This window comes from Amblyomma mixtum, chromosome 1, assembly GCF_055824585.1.
Source record: "Amblyomma mixtum isolate Tamu chromosome 1, ASM5582458v1, whole genome shotgun sequence".
Lineage (NCBI taxonomy): Eukaryota > Metazoa > Arthropoda > Arachnida > Ixodida > Ixodidae > Amblyomma > Amblyomma mixtum.
This window is the reverse complement of record NC_143012.1, coordinates 48,174,466-48,195,146: the sequence shown is the minus strand read 5'-3', so window position 1 is coordinate 48,195,146 and position 20,681 is coordinate 48,174,466. Positions and strand designations below refer to the sequence as shown.

Sequence of the window (20,681 nt, the reverse complement as noted above, 5' to 3'; positions counted from 1 at the left end):
GTTATTCTTTAGCTGGTCCGCCACTAACAGCTCCAGCAACTGCTCAAAGGTGCTGACGTTGCGCTCGTCTAAATAGAATCGTAAGTAGCTCTGGAGACGCGTCGTATACGCTCTCCATCCTTCGGTGCTCCGTTTCGTCGCGCCTTTAAATCTACTGAGGTACTCTCCCGTGGAGAGTTTCAGGTCCTCCAGTACCGATTTCTTTACCGCTTCGTAGTCCCTGTGCTGAGATGGCGCTAAGCGGGTCGACAGAAACTGTACTTTATCTGCAACGAGCGTGAAAATAATTTGGCCCCACCGTTCTCTCGGCACTTCATATGCGTTTAGTGTGTTCTCCGCCGCCTCGAACCACACTGGCACTTCTGCGTCGCTTGGAAATTTTGGGAGAATTCCCGCAAGCAATTTTGAGTAATGCCTTAGCTCGCTGTGGTTAGCATGCCTCTCAACGACCTTGGCGTCCTCTCCAGCGCTTCCTCGCTGCCTCAGCTGAGCAAGCTCAAGTTCCAGCTTTGCCAGCTGACACTTCTTCTCTAACACCAGCAGGTCGTCCTGCACTTTTCCATTTCTTTCCTGGACCTGTGGCATCTCCGGCGTCTCCACCTCGCTCGTCTCGTTTCCGACGACCACCGTGTCATCTGCGTCGGCTATCGCCCGTGCTTTCTGCTTATCGGGGTTTAAATGGGCGAAGCGCGTATCCATGCCACCCACCCAAGCTTAACTGGACAGCAATGCTCACGCCAGCACGAAGCAAGAAGAGACTCACCCTTTGATGCCGATGGCGTCACGCCCATTGCTGTCGTCTCGCTTGTGCCTGGTCGTGGTCCCGTCGCTGCTCTCTTTTCCGGCCGGCTGCCTTGCGTCGATGGTCCGCTGCCGTGGCCCTTGCCGCTGTCTCTCTGCGGGTCTTCTCGAACGCTGACCTGTAGCCTGGTCATCCCCTTTTACCTGCCTACAGTCTTCTTCCTGTGCCGTCTTCAGATGGCCGCAGGATCCTCGTCGACTGCGCCAGTAAATTTCATGTTCTTCTTCTTCCTTGCACCAGAGGTGCCCCGCTAGAGACGGTTTGTAGACCAGAAGACTGAATCGTTATCTTCGCACCTGGGGTACCCCATCAGAGACGGTCTTACGATGAGTTGGGACGCAGAGATAAAATAGGGAATACTTGAAGATTTATATAGAGATATTTACATCACATACAAATTAAGGCACTGGAGACAAATTTAGCGGCAAAAAGAGAAATTAAGCAACAAAGATATAAAACAACCAAAAAGTGGATCTGGCTAACATTAGGGGAGGCCCCTACTCGGCATAGCCGAAGATGCATAGCACCTGACCTTAGCTCATAACCCTTATTCCGGCTCTGGGCCCGGTTTTAAAGACCTAGAGGCCCGGCCCACCTTTAGTAGCACCCAATCATGTCATACTCCTAACATGATTGGCTCATCGAGAGCATGGCCAGCCCTCCAGCTTCTACAAGGTAAACCACCCTCTCTACCACAAAATACAAGTAAAAATTCAGGGGGCACTTTCGCTGTCTAAAGTGCTGCAAGGCGAAAGCGTTTCCTGGCCACTGTTTGTTTTTATATACTTTGTTTTTCATATTTGTTTATTTATTTTTATGCTCATTTTCTTAATTTTAATATTTTTATTTTTATTTTCACATCTGTTCATTTTCTTAGTTTTATTTTTTATTTTCCTTTTCATGACTTTACTCCTTTTATTTTATTTATGAAGCCCATGCATTCACTAGATGCGCCTTTATTCATGCTGGAACCTTGAGCCTTTTAAGCAGTGACGCCGAAAGGCGGACGAATCTGCCCACGCGTCTGTCGACACGGCTGCCGACGCGTCTGTCGACACTTCTGCCGACGCGTCTGTCGATACTCCTGCCGACGCGTCTGTCGACACGGCTGCCGACGCGTCTGCTAACGACAATATGAGGCATTAAAGGCTTTTGCCTTAAAAACAAACACACACGCACAGACGTGCCAGCACGTCTGTGCGTGCCTCCACGAAACGAGGCAAAACATTCGCTTCCTCGCAAAAAAAAACATAAAAGAAAAGCAAGTGCAAACACCCAGTCGTGCCCGCACGTGCGAGGTAGAACATGCTTTCCTGTACACAAAAATACACTCGGGGCGGGGGACACCCGTACTTCCCGGCGCATTCGCGAGCGGTCGCGTTCCGAGAGAGAGAGAGAGAGAGAAACTTTAATTAAAGAGGAAATCGGGGCACGCCCCAGGGTCCCCGCGCGAACCCACTGCACTCAAGTGTTTATGTTCCTAAGGTCCATAACACTGGCAGCCCAGCCGGTGGCGATGGTCTGCACGGCCGGGTCCTCCGAGCGCAGCAGGGTCTCCCAGTCCTCCCAGGTCTTGAGGTTCCCTAGGCCCCGCGGGGGAGGGCAATACCTCCTAGAAAGACTTTCTAGGAGGTATTGGGGAGGGTCCGCCGGGCAGAGGGAAAGGATGTGGAGGGAAGAAGCCAAGGGTTCTGGGTATAGCGCGCATGCCGGAGTGGGGAAGGAGGGATGATAGTGGGCTAGGGTAAGGGGTGAAGGGAGAGAGTGTGTCTGCATTCTGCGCGAGGGTGTTGCTTATTTATTAGAGAGTTTTAGTATAGCGTTAGCGTGATAGCGGACCTAAGGGAAAATAGAGAGTTTTAGTATTGCGGGCTTTGCGTAATTGCGTGCATAGCGGAATAGCGGGATCAGACTGCGCATGCGCAGAACGCTAACGGGGAAATAGCGTTAGCGTACGCACGCAATTTTCAGAATTTAGCGTTGCGGCAGTTGCGGCTTTTGCGCTTTTAGCGTGGAAACATGGCGGCGTCCTTTCAAGCGACAGCCGCCCGCTTCAGCCGATTCAGCGGCTCTTGCGATTCCGGTCGGCATGTTTACCGGCAACTACTGGTGTTTTTGCTTTTCGCTATGACTTACCTTGCTTTACCACCAGCTGCACTGCTACCGTCTGCAATGGCCCGAAACGCAGCAGAAACCTAGCAAAAACGTCTGGAACGAGACAAAAATAGATTTGGAGGTTTTTCGCGGTGTTTTATGGACTTGGATTATGTAAAGAGAGTTTATATTAAATTTGTCTCAAGTTTTTGAACATTAGACGTCATGTGATGGCAAATGTTATTGCTCCAACGGCTTGTAGTTAACATTGCCTTTACTAGATGGCGCCACTATTTTACGTTTTCATTTCATTTTATTTCAATTTCGGGGTCATTTTGCAGACGAAAATGAACGCTGCACTAATAATTCGTTTAAAAAACTTGGAAATATTATACTTTGGCAAGTTAGCGGCAATGCCAACCATTTTAGAAGACCGTTGGCATCCATGTCAAGCAGATGGCGTTTAGCGTTTCCAAAGCGCTATACTAAAACTCTCTGAGGGGATAAGTTGCTTGCGGCACGCTAACGTAATTTCCCTTAGGTCCGCTATCACGCTAACGCTATACTAAAACTCTCTATTACGTTAGCGTGCCGCAAGCAACTTATCCCCACAGACAGTTTTAGTATAGCGTTTTGAAAACGCTAAACGCCATCTGCTTGACATGGATGCCAACGCTCCTTCTAAAATGGTCGACATTGCCGCTAACTTGCCAAAGTATAATATTTCCGAGTTTTTTAAACTAATTATTAGTGCAGCGTTCATTTTCGTCTGCAAAATGACCCCAAAATTGAAATAAAATGAAATAAAAACGTAAAACAGTGGCGCTATCTAGTAAAGGCAATGTTAACTACAAGCCGTTGGAGCAAGAATATTTTCCGTCACGTGACGTATAATGTTCAAAAAAGGTTTGTAAATTTAACATAAACTCACTTTACATAATTTAAGTCTATAAAACAGCGCGAAAAAGCTTCAAATCTATTTTTGTCTCGTTCCGGACGTTTGTGCTAGGTTTCGGCCTCGTTTCGGGCCGTTGCAGACAATTGCATTGCAGCTTGAGGTTCCATTAGGCTTGCGCGCTCCAGAATCGAGAGCGTATCTCAAAAACTGGGCTGAATTGCAGCTTAAACTTTATCGTCGAAGCAAGGTAAGTCATAACGAAAAGCAAAAACACCAGTAGTTGCCGGTAAACGTGCCGACCGGAATCGCAAGAGCTGCTGAATCGGCTGAAGCGGGCGGCTGTCGCTTGAAAGGACGCCGCCATGTTTCCACGCTAAGGGCGCAAAAGCCGCAACTGCCGCAACGCTAAATTCTGAAAATTGCGTGCGTACGCTAACGCTATTTCCCCGTTAGCGTTCTGCGCATGCGCACTCTGGACCCGCTATTCCGCTATGCACGCAATTACGCAAAGCCCGCAATACTAAAACTCTCTATTATCTAGGAAGGAGTGGGGCGGGGGGTAGAGCTGGCGTGAGGCTCTGTAGGCTTGCGTCAGCTCGCTGAATGAGTGCATGCGCTCCTTCGTGAATCCCCTTTCCGAGGCCACCTGAGCCCGGTTTAAAGAACCTTGGGATAATAGGTTGGCGGCCTCGTTTCCGGGATTCCCGGAGTGCGCGGGCACCCATATCAGTTCCACTTGGCGGGGCGGGGGTGCGTCGGGCGAGTCCAGTATGCTAAAAGCAGGGACATGGACTCGGCCTCGAGCAAAATTTAGAATCGCAGTTTTAGAATCACTTAAAATGTACCGGGCTTCCGTGCGGGTGATAGCAAGGGCAATGCCGGCTTCCTCTGCAGCCTCTGGAGACGTGTCTGGAGGGAGAGGTAGTGTGAGGTGGGCGGACAAAGAAGAGTCCACCACAGCTGCTGTCGCTTCATCACCCGTGCAGGCAGCGTCCACCCATACCGCGTCCGGCTCGGTGCCGCACGCTCTATGGAGTGCCTTCGCACGGGCCTAGAGGAACTGCTGTAGAGCACTGCTACAGCGAATTCGCTAGTTCGTGACCAGTGTAGGTTTCGCTACAAAAAAAAGGCTGCCCATATTCTGAGGATCCAGCCTTGCGGACTATATTTTAGGGAATTTCATAGTGCTTGTTAGTAATAATATGTACTCGAATTCGAAATTCCTGCGATTAATTTTAGCGTTCAGCGCCTGTCCTTGAAGGGTGATTTCTACACATAGACACTTCTCTTGTGACGCAGCCCCTGCCCGGCTATGGGAGTTTTTCGCGGCTGCCAAAAAGGCTCCATGAGCGCAATCTATGCACAAGGGTTCGATGCCTCCACGCTTTGGTCAGTGGTCCTCATCCTTTCTCATAACATCTGACCCATTGTTGAAAGCTACATCTCTTCGCATGTCTGTCAAAATAGAAGCAAGCCGTTCTTTCGCTGGAAGATCAAAGGTCATGTGCTATCAATGGGGCATCGGCCGAGAATCAGGAGTGGCATACTGTGACTGAGGAGTAAGTGAGTGTCCTTTGATGGAGAGTAAGGTAAAAAAATTGGTGCCGCAAAGTGGAGTCATGAAAGCGTAAAATGATGCAGGAAACCATGGATTGAAGGAACAAAAAAAAGATATCACAAACTTTTGCGCTGCAGCCGAACGATACCTCGGTCGTTGGTCTAGTAGCCAGGGTCAAAGAGATGACAGGAACAATCTTGTGACACTCAGTTTCCGAAAAGAACTTACGACGAAAAGAAATCGTGGTGGAATGGAGGCGTTGGCATCAATGAAGAATCGTTACCGTATCAGGAATGCCCCAGCCGACAATCATGCAAAATCACCTGCGGCCTTGGTGATAAAGATACAATATGCGGTGAGGACCACCCATGGTAGCTGGCGACACATGGGAGGCTTTTGTGCCTTCGCGGATTAGCAATAGTTTGAAAGCTCGGTATCTGCAGTGGCAGCCTCAATTTAATAAACACTACACGCAAAAAACACAGCCTACTGGAATGGTTGCTCACGATGTAGGGCCCCCTCTGGTAGCAATTAATGAAGATCTCCAGTGTAGCGCGACTTGTTGCCTACGGTGCTTTCTCGAGAGAAACTTCCCTAACTGATACTAAATAACCAATTCTTTCCTTGCAGTATTTCTTTAACCCGTTTCATTTTGGCACAGTGTGTCGTCGTCACCCTGTTAGAACACAACGGCGCCGATTAATCGATTTATATACTCCGGAGCTCAACCTCGCTTTACGCCGAAGAGTGGGTTTGGCAACGCTCCCGAGATTTTATAACCATTCCAATAGGAGAGAAATGCCGCCTTCTGAAGCCTGAAATGAAAACTGCGGCGGACATTACAGGCTCGGCTGGCGTGCTACTTGAACTGTGATGCGATGCTACAGAGACGGAGCACTAAAATGAGCGAGGAGAGGACCCGGGTTCGCTTCCAGTGTGTCCCGCTCGGTTGGAGATCATTACGGTACGGCTGCCTATGGTGTGGTGTGAAGCGTACTTGAAGCGTCCTTGTGGGGCATGGTGTGCTGTCTTGTGCTCGACACAGACTTTCTTAAGAGGCCCTAAAACACTTTTCCAACGCCTCGCCACTTAGTATTTTGTTACCCCTGTAGGCTTCACCGTCGTTCGTGGGTCAAAACGGGCTTTGTAGTGCCACTGATAATTCAAGGTTATCATATATGAGCCACCTTGTGGGGAAGATATCGACGACGCCCTCGAAGTGCATTATCGAAAAAGATGTCGACAGTCACCCACTGAAAGGACAGGATGAAGAATCTGAAGCGAAGATTCGAGCGATACTGCTAAAGCGGTTCTTTGGCCTCCTGTGTAATTGCAGGTGTCGTCGCCCTAACATCGCCCTAACATCGTCGCCCTTTACTGTTCCTGATTTATATTAATGATCTGCCTGATACTGTTAACTCTAGGATTTGTTTGTTTGCCGACGGCTGCGTGATTTACCGTAAAATAAGTAACGATTCCGATATTCGCTCTCTCCAGGTCGGTCTTAATAACATACTAGACTGGTGTCATAATTGGGATGTGGAACTAAATATTAAAAAATGCAAATCTATGAGAGTTTTATGTTCAAATACTACTTGTCCTCCTTATTTTCTTCACAGTCATCCCCTTGAAAGCGTAAGATCGTACCGGTATCTTGGCATACATATAACTAACACCCTGTCCTGGAAACTTCATATAGAACATGTAGCATCTAAAGCAAACAAAACGCTCGGTTATCTTCGAAGAAATTTTACACTTGCTCCATCTTCGTTGAAATGATTATTATAGAGGACCTACGTACGACCGCAAATGGAATACGCTTCATCCATATGGGACCCTGGACAGGTCTCACTGACACAGGTTCTGGAAACTGTCCAGAATCGTGCAACTAGATTCTTTTTAGGCAATTACCATCGTACATCTAGCGTCACCCAAATGAAAAGGTCTTTAAACCTCCTGCCCCTAGCTACCCGCCGTAAGCACTTCCGCATCTGCCTATTCCATGAGATTTTCTACTCCAATTTTCAACTTTGCTCTCGATGGATTCGACCAGCACCGTTCATTTCTCACCGTCGTGATCATCAACACAAGGTCACAGTGCCTCATTGTAACACAGTGACATGTGCGCAATCATATTTTCCGCTAACCTCTAAAGAATGGAATTCCCTACCCGCATCATTAACTAGCATCACTGATTCAACTCAATTTAGAATAATATTTGCCACTCTGATTACATAATGATCGCTTCTGTATTTTATTGTAGTGTTGTGTTCTCCACGTATTAGTATCGTTCTTAAACTATTTTATTAATCTGTTCCGTGTTAACTTTGCTCACTTCTTTTTATCCTGCCTCAGTTGTTCCATAGTTTTGTATGAATTGTGCTTTGTTTATTTTTCTTGTTATCAACTGCCCTTCCCCTCTGAAATGTACTTTGTACCCTGAGGGTATCACAAATAAATAAATAAATAAATAAATAAATAAATAACGCTTTGTTGCGCTTCATGATGGTGAGAAGTATATTGAGGAATCAGCGCTGTCAACACGGCGTACGCGTCGCTGCACTGGACTGCTTAAAGCTGCTTATGTGAGCCTATCGGATCACCAAGAAAAGGAGCAAGCGACTAAAGTACACGGGTCTTATTCGTTGAGTTCCTTGTCTCGGGGTGTTCCAAACGTCCATCTTGGCTTGGATATAGAGCACGAACCTGTTTCAGCATGGAAAGGAAGCTTCGGCGCAGGTTTCCTCATGTACAGGGCGTGGCGTGACACATTGTGGTGATGTTTGCTACTGCGATGTATTTTGTGGCGTTGTCTGTGGCGTGGCGTTTATTAAGGCTAAAGCCTTTAATGACTCATACTGTCGTTAGCAGACGCGTCGGCAGGAATGTCGACAGACGCGTCGGCAGCCGTGTCAACACACGCGTCGGCAGATTTGTCCGCCTTTCGGCGTCACTGCTTAAAAAGAAACTGCGCGGAGGGTGGGAATCGAACCAGGGCATTTGAAGAGGAGACGCTACCACTCCGCCACGATGGCTCAAGGTTCCAGCATGAATAAAGGCGCATCTAGTGAATGCATAGGTTTCATAAATAAAATAAAAGGAATAAAGCCAAGAAAAGGAAAATAAAAATAAGAAAATAAGGAAAAAAATAGAAACAAAATAAAATAAATTGTGGAAATAAAAATAAACAATAAAAACAAGAAAATGACGACAAATAAAAAAATATAAAAAATAAAGAGCAAATAAAAACAACCAGTGCGCCTGGAAACGCTTTCGCCTTGAAGCATTTTAGAGAGCCAAAGTGTCCCCTGAATTTTTGCATGGTGTGTTGCTCTGGCGTTGACTGCGTTCTCCTTGCTTCATTCGTTGCTGAACGCATGGCTTTTGCTTTTTGCTTGCAGTGCGATACACCGGTGCTCTGTAAAGTGGCGATCGAGCGGGAAAAAGTAAAACCCTTTAAAATCCATATGAAGTCCTCTCATCTCATCCGATTACCACGCCTCTTTACGAAGGTTATGACGAAACCAGAACTGTTCCGGCGTTCTATATCGCACTTAGGCAAACCCCATCTCTTGGCACAGTATAAATAGAAAAAAACAGAAAAACTGCCCGAGAGAAATTCACGCCATATTCTTTTTTTCGTAATAACCAAAATTGCGCGGTAATTTGCAGCCGTTTGATATTACAAAGGACAATCGCTCCTTTGATTTTATTGAGCCATTCGAAAGAGCCACGAGATTGCTTCCTTCCCATTCTCTTTTTTTATTCGTTAGAACAGAAAATTGTACATAACGACATGGACTTTGTCGTCAATTGCATCCATGACATGCCTTTCGAAGCCGTAAATGGCGAAATATTTGTACAGATGAATGATCAAAACTGCGCTGAAGACAGAAAGGAGTAAAAACGCAGTATGATGTCCTTTAGCGCCACCTAGAGGACAGCATACTTTCCTTTCACTCCCATCTAGGCGTATTCGTGTTTATAGTGTAATACACGCAGGGTGAAGTGTCCAGCAAACCAACACCTGCTATCCCACCAATTAACGCAGAACGTCCAGAGAGGGCCTGCAGGCAACAAGCCATAGTGGACGCTGATGAATCCGTCGAGGAACGACCACGTCGTGGCCGGGGTCGCGCCCCCAGGAGGGCGAGGAGAGAGGATCCAGGCCCCTCGGCCGAGGCTCAGCCACCACCGCCAGGGGCCGCGACGGAGGTCGACGACGCCGCCAACGAGGAGGAGCTGCCGACAGAGGTGATGAGGAGCCGGACACGGCATTCCTCGATCTCGCGTCCGGCTGCATTACCATATGTGTAGCCTTTGTCGAAAATGCGCAGCTCGGGGGCACCTAAGACGTGTAGTGGGGCCCTCTAACACCTGTGGGAGTTCCTAAGTTGGGAACTAGTGAGAACGTGAGTTCCTCGTATCTTGGAGACATTTAGAACGCTGAAGGTGCAGAACGACCCACATTGCACGAGCGGAAGCAGACCCGGTGAGCTGCGTATTTTTGACGTTGTAGCTTTCGCTGAAGGCCATCGAGCACTGGACACAGTGACAGTGATAACTTGTCCGAAAACTCATAAAATATTCGCCGTTCCTAGGGGTACAGAAGTGTATGCATGTATCTATGTATCTATGTATGTATGTATGTATGTATGTATGTACGTACGTACGTACGTACGTACGTACGTATGTATGTATGTATGTATGTATGTATGTATGTATGTATGTATGTATGTATGTATGTACGTATGTATGTATGTATGTATGTATGTATGTATGTATGTATGTATGTATGTATGTATGTGTGTGTGTGTGTGTGTGTATGTGTGTGTGTGTGTGTGTGTGTGTGTGTGTGTGTGTGTGTGTGTGTGTGTGTAGGGGAATCGCGCCCGCCCGCCCTGAATGACCACCCCCGTACGAAATCTGCAGTACGTCAGCGCAGGTATATGACGGACCTGCTCTCCGGGACAAGAGATCAATTAGGCTCAAGCCCGTGGGGATAGCATTTTTATTGGCCTTCATGGAGATGAACGCGGCGGTTATTATTCACGACATATAGAAAATGGAGAGCCGCGTCATTTACCGTAAAAAAAATTATCTCGTAGTGGTCGGTGAAATAAATGAGCTGGCTGGCTCCTTGTTATTTTTATAATGCTCTGCTTACAGCCTTACTGAGCGTAGTGACACAGGTCCTAGCATTTCGCCTTCATGGAAATTCGACCATGGCGGCCGGGATCGAACCCGCCCTTTCGGGTAAGCTACCGACATAACCACTGAGCCACCGTGGTGGCTGCATATGGAAGGTTATCTCAGATTATGAATGGAAGGTTATCTCAGATTATGAATGCCAGTTTAGCAATATCCCTCAAGAGAAACGCATACAAGAGTTGTATCTTACCGGTACTCACTTACGGGGAAGAAACGTGGAGGCTAACGAAATTGGTTTAGCTTAAGTTCAGGACAACGCAGCCAGCTATAAAAAGAAAAATGACGGCTGTAACATTAAGTGATCAGAAGCGGGTGGAGTGGGTGACAGAACAAACACGGGTCACTGACATCCTGTACGACATCAGGGGGAAGAAATGGGCTTGAGAAGGGCATGTAATGCGAAGGAAAGACAACTGCTGGTTATTAACGGTAAATGAGTGAATTTCATGAGAAGGCATTCGAAGCAGTCGGTGGCAGAAAGTTAGGTGGGCAGTAAGAAGTTTGCGGGGATACGGTAGTCGCAGCTGCAAAAGAACAGGGTTAATTGGAGAGATACGGGAGAGGCCTTTGCCTGCAGTGGGCGTAGAGATGATGATGATGATAGCATGGCAGTAGCGTCTATGAGAAGTTTATAGACACTGTCTAGACCATCCTCGTCAGGGTACAACGCTTGTTAACGACAACTTTCTATCCGGTCGACTCGTCAGCGTGTCTTATCCCGGGGTGCAGTGTAGCGCCCTGCAGAAAATGTTACCCTGAAGCTCGCAGTGGCTGTTCACGTTCGTTGTGCTTCCGATTTGTCGTTGTTTCTGAATGAGCGACCAAGGAAAGGCAAGTTTATTCGGTTGGCATTTCGTGAAAAATACTGAGGCTTTCGATGTTTGCTGGTTCGGGTAGCGCGCAAAGCCAACGGCTGGTAGAAGTGTGGAGAATCGCAGCGCTGCCAGAACCGACGATGCAAAACCAAGCAGCCCTACAGAAGGCGCTTCGTGGTGTTTGCTGAACGCTCGGGAAACGATCCGCTGATGTTATGGCCGCCTTCGGTTAAGTCACCGCGCAAGGTCGTTGTTATAAGTGTAGAATATCGACATCGGTCCTGCAACGCATGCGAATTTCGCTGATACCTCCCCACAGTCTCCATTCTCGCGGCAGAAGAGCGCTCATCGGCTAGTCCCCACAAGAAATAGTCTATAGACTGTCTGTTGACATCTCATAGACTCTATTACCTTCCTATACATATTTATGTGTTTTTCCGCCGTCTATAGACACTGTACAAAAATTCTACCAAACTTGCGTGGCAATATATCTGCAGATTATTTATAAACCATCCGCAGGATTTGATTTGCCTATAGACTACTCTACAGGATTACTCTATAAAAAGGCTATAGGCTTTATAGGCCAAACGTTATGGAAAGCCTATAGAGTGTCGAAAGAAATTTTTGCGAGAGCCCTTCTTAAGGGAGCAACTCTCTTAACTACAACCTGAAGCTACGGCGGAATTCCAGGCAGACGATTCCTCGAGAAGGCGGGAAAAAAAATTCACACCTCATATCGCAGCAAAGGTCTGAAATCGCTCACGCCCACTCTTCTCCTCTCCGGCGGGCTTATTATGGGAGCAGGTGGGTACGGTGTGCCGTTCCTAGAATCAACGGGTGTTGGTTTGAAACTAACGCCGTCCACCACCGATGCAGCGCTGGTTGTGCTTCTGCCTCGTTCACGAAATCCTCCGCCAGCCTAAGCCTCTTGGCCGAGCCCTTCCCGTCTCGGCCTGTTGTGACGATAGAATTATTGTTCATGGTTGCGTGTAAGTAACCTGGGCTGCACGTCAGAACCTATAGTCTTAGTGTCTCATCCTCGCCTGTGTCCTACGTGCAGTTCAACGAGGAGGTGATGGACGAGCTGGCCCAACACTATGTGGACAATATCCTGCCAGACCTCTCTACAGTAATCTCGCCCAGGGACAGGGAGTCGTCCCTGCCCAGCTGCACTTCCAGGGCTCACGGCGACTCGGACGCCGGGAAGCGACGCCGCGGTGAGGGAGACATGCAACACTTTAGAGCGCAGCTTTCGTGGTCATTAGAGTTGCTGTATTATAAGTACCTAGAGTTTGGCGTAGGCCTGCCAAGTTGCAGCAGAAAGCGTTGAAGTCATGCGACAAAGCAGTACTTCATGTCTGCAGGAGATGCGATACCGCGCAACTCGGACGGGGAAAGCATCGAGCGATTACCATCCGCTGTCTCAATCGCGCATAGTTTACCGTGGACGCTGCTGATTTGTATAAATATACCAAGTGAGAGCCTTCGGAAAGCTCGTCTCGCTCTGCGGCTTTGCCGCATGACTTGGATGCTTTCTGCTGGCAACAGGGCCTGTCTTCAAGCGGCATAGTGGAGCCCTTAACACGACTATTACTCTAACAATGTTCTGTGAGACGAGAGTAATGCTTATCCTGCTCCATGGGACTTCGACGGTGACGTAAACGTCCCGCCAACGGGCTCAAAAGCATACCCTGTGGTCTGAAACTTTTGACCGACCCTATACTTTTGAAAGTGTAGTCGTCAACAACAACTGGCGCGATCTGTAGGCCACATTCTGCGCGAGTACGGCGATAGTGATAGCACATACTGTTTCAAAGGCGCTACAAAGGCCTGTGCAATAGTTTCTCCGCTCCCTTCGACTGGTTATGACGGACAACTGAAGATCTGTGCTGTGTGCCCAACGTTCACAGCTAATAGCGGTATTTGTGGAATGTTCAGCGCCATTCGCCTCACCGTGGTAGCCACGCAACCTAAAATCTGGTGCTCAGATCGTCTGGATTCACGCGCGGGCAAGTTCATCACCGCAGCCAACGCTGCCAAAATTGGAGGGAGCACTCAAACTCCGCCTTAGGGGGGTGGCATGATATCTTTAGTGGGTTAATGCCCATGTATGCTGAATTGGTAATTCCCACGTAAGATTCATAGATGGCGGCGAGTCCTCACATACCACTACCAGCGCAGTGACACAGCGGTTAAGTGATGCGCCACTGCACTGGCAAGGGCGCTTTCTATCCCAGCCACCCGTCAGGATATTGCGACCCATGTTGCTCTTCCCGGGCAACCTCTCACGCATCTGTTGGAGCCCAGCTGAAGCGGTTGCTAGGCAAGAACAACTCAAGGTCGTTTGGTAGTCGCACCGCCACGAGCATACGCGACGAGCCGAGCTCGAGTTGTATTGCTTGCGCAACAAAAAAGAGCGGTGATAGCACCGTGCTCTCGCAGAGTGAGCTGCAAAGCTGTTTTGTCCGCGCCGCGCTTGTTCGAATCCCAGTCGCGGCAAAATTTATTTTCACTGTTTATTTATTCAACGTGAAGGCTTCAGCGGCGAAATGGCTTTAGCAGCTTTGGTCGTGATGTAGAGCTTACGCTCTGAAAGGCAATAAGAGTGCGATCTGGTTAGACCTCACGGGGAAGTGCTTCAGGTATCTCATTACACTTTGTTACTGTGGGTCGAAAGAACGAGAACTTGTCTGCTTTAGCGAATGTAGAGCTAGGAAATTAGGGCCGCGATGTCAAGATTGTCAAGCAAATAACGGCTTTGGGTATCATGAGCTCTTCAGACCGAGCTCTGCGCCTATTACCTAATAACGGAGATGAAAATTACAACCTAAACTTTCTATTTCGAACTTTAGATCGTGTATTACGAGCTGACTGGTTACAAGTTTACGCGGCTGTTGCTGTACATTAATTCTTGCATGGTACTCTCGTTGCTTTAGAAAGTTGTGGCGTTTCTGGAAATGGCGCATAGACTTTAAACACGAATACACCTATGGGAGAGTAAACGATGGTAAGCTGTCTACAAGCGGGCACTCTTTTATAAAAGGTAGTTCGGTGAAGGACAGCTTACCCCCTTTCAACTCCTTACTGTTCAGAGCGTACCCTTTGCATGGCATTTCAATGACCGCAATGTGTCACGTCTCTCCTTGTGTAGCCAGGGCCGAATTTGTGATGGGCGCCCTCCGCCCCACTTAAGTCCGGCCACGGAATTGGGCAGACTGACAAACTAAGGAGGGCTGTCTTGGTTGACGGAAGGAGCTCAACGCGCAATTCTTGGCTGCATTCGCGTGTAAGGAAACACTTCCGCTAAGCCTCGAAGTGAACTCTAACCGTGGCATCACCTGGCGTGGTCGGGCAGCTTCTTCAGCGCCCGGCAAGCGTTCCAGAAGCTCCCGCAACATGGCGAGCCCCGAAGACAAGTGCACGGTGCCCAAACTCCCTCCGGGTCCCCTGGCCGAGCTGCTCCCGGCTGGCACCGAGGTTCGCAGGCCTCCGGGAAAACTGGTTCAGCTGGTGGCACAGGTCATCCACGAGAGTCCGCAAAGGGCGCTCCGTGTACAACATGTGTACAAGGCCCTCCAGTGAGTCCTTCGCTCTCTTTCTTTGGGAAGGGGATGGGGTTGTGGAGACATGTGGCTTGAGTGCGAGCAGCGGCTGCTGTAACGACATTTGTGAGTCAGTAAAAGCCGGTTCGATTGCCAGGTGTGTACCAGTCCATGATCGAGAGAGGCTGGGCAGATGGTTCTCGGTAATCACAAAGTGAACAGAAGAGGTGAAATCCTTGGGGTGGTTGCCATCGTTTCGATAGGAGGACTTGTCTTCCCCAGACGAAGAAATGTTGGCAAGCACTCCGAGGCTTTTTCTTCCCTTGTTCACTTTAAGGTAGGTGGATACCGGGGGTTCACTTTGTGGTAGGTGTACACCGCGGCTTAGGGCGCTGCCATAGCAACCGTCCTGTTCACTGTCGTGAGCCTGTGGCCTGCACAGGACGCTTTTGACCGCTGCTTCCACTGGAATGGTACAGTCGCCTTCCTCATAGTGAAACTAAAAAGAAACAGCCTTCAGGATCCGTCGTCAATGAGCTTTCTTAAGAACCCGCCATTCAAGACCTTGAGGCACAAATCAATGCTGCGTGTGCTGAAGTTGTTTAACTAAGAATCAGTTTCGGCCGTGGTGGTCGAATTTCGATGGAGGTGCAATTCTAGAGGCCCCTTGTGCTGTGTGATATCAGCGTACGTAAAGAACCCCAGGTGGCGGAAATTTCCTGCGCCCTTCACTACTGTGTCCCTCATAGCCTGAGTAGCTTTGGCACGCTAAACCCTTATAAACCGTAAACATGTTTAACTGTGAACAGTGAACTGCCCGACGAAATTTATTGTGTAGAGGAAAGGGCATGAAGGTAAGACAAAACCAGCGCTCGTTAAATGGCAGAGTAAAAACTAAAACAGATGCCATTCAGTTTCACTGCTTGTTTTCTCATGCCGTCAGTACACGCTGTTATGTGAACAATTATACTGGTGCTTTAAAATTCTTTAGGCTGTTCAGTCTGAGTCGCCCTTCCGTAGGGCGCAACTACCCTGCAAGCAGACACCTTCCTGCATGTGCGAGGTTCGTGAGGAAAAAAGCGCGAAGTTGTGCCCTACAAGTAAGGCGGGCACAATAGCTTTACGCAAGGAGCAGTGGCTGCTGCGCTACATAAGGCTGATGGCGACTGTGCCTAGCCTTAGCCCGTCATTGGAAACGAGGAGCGGTGTGCTGTCTGTCCAACCTTTTTAGCGAAAGCTACATTAGCCACGAACTTGCGATTTTGCTGTGGCGGTGCTCCGCGGAGGCACAGAGACCGACCTTGAGCGGTTGCCTAGCAACCGCTGCAGGTGGCGGACGCCGCGCGCTCGCCGCGCCATCTGCAATTAAGTCACATCTGGCATGACGCCTCGCCGCGGAGCCGCCGCCGCCGTTTGGCATGACGTCACACCGCTTGCCTCGTCGTTGCGCTCGCTTTCGCTACGTATATCCTGGCACAGGCGAGCTAAGCCAACACGAATCATTTGTCTTAGCTGTCCTTTTATAACGCGTCTTTGATCTGTAACCATGCAGCGTGAAGCACGAACTCAAGAAGGCGATTGGGTTCGGAATTCCAGGTGCTCCGTCAGTCTTCTTTCCACGCACGTAAGAGGACTGTGAAAAAGCAATTCAAGTAAACGAGGACACCGAAACATGCTTTGTTCTTGTCTAAGACCCCATTTAGGGTTAGTGCGCCTGCGCGTATATGCAGATGAGTTTTGCATGCTTGACAATGTTAAACCTACCGCCTTATAACACCCAAGTCTCTTCTATAGAAGCGGCGTGAAACATTTGAAGGAAAGGCAAAACCCAGTTCGCTGCAGTTAGCGCTTGAGGTCTTACTCGTTGTATTCTGCGACGCAGTTTGCAGCGAGTGCTGATCGCTTGACCGCAGATAAACCTCAGGCGCCGGCTGTACAGGGTTCGAATCTCGGTTCCGGCGAGGGCTCAACTGTTTTCTAGGGTCTACGGCTCTCACACAGCTGGAACACTGGGAGAACGCATGATCTCGAGCCCCTATTCCCGAACTGCAGTCAATGGAAACTCGTCCACTTAGGTTCACGCTGCTTGGTTCAATCCCCAAATGCGGATTTGGCTGCAGTGGGACCCCAGCTGTGACCCATCTTTCATGTTACGCGATATCGGCTCAAACCGCACTTGCCACGAAATAAATCATGGTAAACTAAAAGTAAATATCACAAGGCTTGGTCTATGAGGTTAAATATCAAAGAACTTCCAAACGAGGAATCCACGGATGAGAATGATTTAAAGGCGATCAGACCATCTCCGCAACTAACGCGATGGGGGGCGGCGTAGACAGCGTGTGTCGCTTTTGGTAGAAAAATAAAACATGAAGCTACAGTGTATACCAGCGCGTGTATTGGCGCTGGGAGACATCAGTCCTCATGTAATCTTCCCGTGTGTCGCATTGCCATAATTCTCCCGCTTTGCTGCTCCTCCGCTTTGCAGGAACAGGTATCCCTACTTCAAATTCATGAGCGCCAGTCAGGTGACGTCCTGGAAGGTGAGCGAAGCTCCAAGACGGAGTTCAAGATCTTTACTGACATATCCCGTGGACGTCCCGAGGACGTTCAGTTGGCGTTTAGTGACCATGCCGTGCGTCAGAATGTTTGAGTTGAGACGGCGGAAAGCGATCACTGTCCTTAGAAGATAAGAACTGGATCAATAAACAAGAACTGCAGTGTGGGTGTGTGTGTGTGGGGGGGGGGGCAGTGATTACAGAGATGTGCACAAACTAGGACATCGAAATTCGAATATGAAACTTGAGTAAACTAATTTCGGATGATCGATATACCATAAAATCTTAGGTATACCGGGAAGAACAGTGCCTTGTAGGTGGGTAAGCAAAACGTTTAACGCGTGGTTTGTGCATAGGCAACAGCGGTAAGAAATACAAAGAAAATGTGGACTCGATGACCAAAACATACCTGTACCCTTAGGCATTCAACCTGAAGAGAGTTCTACACGGATTTTCGACTCTCTGTAACAATCGATTGCACTCCTCTTCGTGAGCATACTGAACTTTGCTGGGCAGCAAAAGACGCAGTTTTCGTTGAGAAAAGTGGTTGTAAAAAAGGAAATTTTTCCCACTAGTCTTCTAAAATTGTTCACAATGTTATCGTCAGTTATGAACTCAACTTCAATATTGCCTGCTAGATGTGCATGACTGCGTAGCAAAGGCTAGAGAGGCATGGAAAATAAAAGGGGTGACGTTGTCATAGTTTCCGTTTGAAAATGGCCTGTCAGCGACATTTGTATTTAATTTTTCATCTTTTCTGGCTTATAAAGGATCCGTTTCCAGCAAAAGGCGCCAGCTTTTCATTAGAAGGCTGCAATCTATAGATACGGGCCGGTTTCAATTCGGAAATTCTAGAGGCCCGTGATCAGTGCGATGTAAGTGCACGCTAAAGATCCCCAGGTGGACGAACTTTCTACAGCCCTGCACTACGGCATCCCTCATAGCCCGAATCGCATTGGGATGTTAAACCCCATAGGTCCAAACCAAACCATTCATTGCACGCTGACTGAACGGCTGTGTTTCATAATGCTTATGCCATCTTCATCACGATTAGCGGCAACATGAGAGCACATGGCTTCGCGTGCCTCTAGCGCATTATAACTGGACCGCCAGGAACCAGCGTATGTGCGCAGCGCGCGCCTGACATGCACTGAGCACATATGCACTGGTTCCTCGCGGCGCCGCTGTTATACACTGGTAGTAAGCGAGGCTGCGTGCTACCGTGTTCCCGCTAACCACGATGAAGATAGTAGAGGCGTCCCCACTAACCTGTCAATTAGCGCTCGAACGCCGCACCGGTGCGCATTGGCGGTACCTGAGAGCGGGGTAAGGCTGGAAGCATCACCATATCGGGCATGAACGTTCGCATGAATCACGGCTTACTTGTCGTGTTTCTCAAAAACCCGCATCCAGCCCGGCAGGCGGCGACGAATGTCGCAAACACACCGCACCGCTCCATTGCTCCATAGACAAGTGTGTGGACATATCTGCACATGTAAGAACGGCGCGGCCGCCTGTTTGAAATGCGCTCCTGTGTCCACTGTCGCAGAGCTCCATACGCCACGCACTTTTCCAAAGATGGTTCGTCAAGGTGTACCCACCAGCGGCAGACCAGGCCGGCGCCCGTACCAAGAGCAACTTCTGGCGAGTCAACTACAGCGAAAGGCAAGTGCGCTTGCGCAGTGGTGAGCTGTTGGTTGGCGGAATGCGATAGCATTAGAGGCCTCGTCGTGCGGACAGTGTTACGGCGTAAGCTAAATTTCGCCCCGCTGATTGGCTGGAAGGAGGATACGACACCAGGCCGGGCGATTCCGGTTGGCTGGCCCGTGTATGGCTTGTTGCGCTAGCACTCGTTGTGAGGGGGAGAAGTGTGACGACGTGCAAAGGCATGCTCGACTTTCGGTGTGCCGTTCGCCAGACTTATACAAACACCAGTGTTTTTTTGTTCATTTGTTAGTAACCTCGAGGTACTAGTGGAATTGCACAGGAGAGCGGCATATTGAGCAGAAAACAAGAAACTGGGCAGTAAAGCAAGTGAAAATTATTGTACCATTCTGCGATGTTGACTAACGTATTCCTAAAATGTTGGCGGGTTTAACAAGGGCGACGAGTCTAGTAAGGCGGTTCAAACGCCGGGATTCGCGATGGACAAAACTGTCTGAACAGCCCTCACAACTTTCCACTTCTACTCTATCCGGTGCACAGGCCGCGTGATTGGGACATGCCGGAGGAACCGCAGTCCAGACCGGTCCCGGAGGGCGTCTTCGACCCGTCGCTTGCTCCTCTGCTGGAGCCGCTTAACTCCCCTCCCTTTGCGCCATCGCCACTCCCCCAGGAGCCGCCGGTCGGCTTCGGGGAGCCCCAGCAACCGATGACGTCTGTGTGGTCGCAGCACCTGGACCTGAAGCTTGGCCTGCTGACGCCCGAGCGATCTCCTCCTGCTCAGCAGCACATGCGCACACCGTACACAGTGTTGCTCTCACCAGAAACGGTTGGGCCGCAGCAGGCGCAGCCGGAGCCGAAGCAGCTGAAGGAGCCAAAGCAGCAGCCAGTGCCGCAGCAGTCGAAGGAGGCGAAGCAGCCGAAGCAGGAACAGCAGCAGCAGCAGCAACAGGAACAGCAGCAGCAACAGGAGCAGCAGCAGGAGCAGCAGCCTGTCGCGTGGCCGAACTCGACTCCTCCACCTCCGTCGACTCCGCAGTCATACAGCGGCGAATCCTGCTGGGGTTCGCCTCCCTGGAACCTGCCCGCCTGGTGCAACGGCATCGACGAGGTTTCAGTTGGCTCCCAGTCGGGCCATTTTGGTGCTCAAGTACGTAATCTGCACATCTAGTCAGGTGGGCAGATGACATTGCGAACTGTGCAATTACGGGATGAGGCAGGCTGGGAGGACAGTTTCAGTTGTACACCGATGGAAGAGGCGGCTAAACGCGACAGCGTAAAGGGCGCCGATCAGCGGAGAAGCCGGCGTGTTTGTATTTCTTGGCGTTGTAACTGAAAAATGGTGATTGGGCGAGAGGGTAGTGACGTTTCTTTGCGCGGGCCATTAGAACACCCCTCAACGATCACAAAGAACAACAGTGATGACGCCGCTACGCAATTCCTCATTGGTCTGCTGGGCCGTGGCGTGATCCCTCCACCATTAGGTAGTGGATCTGAAGGAACAATAGCAATTGCACTGAAAGGTAAAATGGTGGAGCCGA

The 20,681-nt window shown here is 49.4% G+C and overlaps 1 protein-coding gene across 1 annotated transcript in view; it reads left to right on the top strand.

Moving 5' to 3' along the window:
* The window catches only part of LOC149366264 (uncharacterized), a 99,170-nt gene that overhangs the window by 70,917 nt on the left and 7,572 nt on the right, over nucleotides 1–20,681 (top strand). Inside the window, exons 2-7 of the mRNA XM_089570005.1 lie at nucleotides 9,404–9,606; nucleotides 12,439–12,595; nucleotides 14,734–14,956; nucleotides 17,409–17,463; nucleotides 19,028–19,143; nucleotides 19,645–20,290. Coding sequence (XP_089426131.1) covers nucleotides 9,404–9,606; nucleotides 12,439–12,595; nucleotides 14,734–14,956; nucleotides 17,409–17,463; nucleotides 19,028–19,143; nucleotides 19,645–20,290 — 1,400 coding nt within the window. The remainder of the gene's footprint in view (nucleotides 1–9,403; nucleotides 9,607–12,438; nucleotides 12,596–14,733; nucleotides 14,957–17,408; nucleotides 17,464–19,027; nucleotides 19,144–19,644; nucleotides 20,291–20,681) is intronic.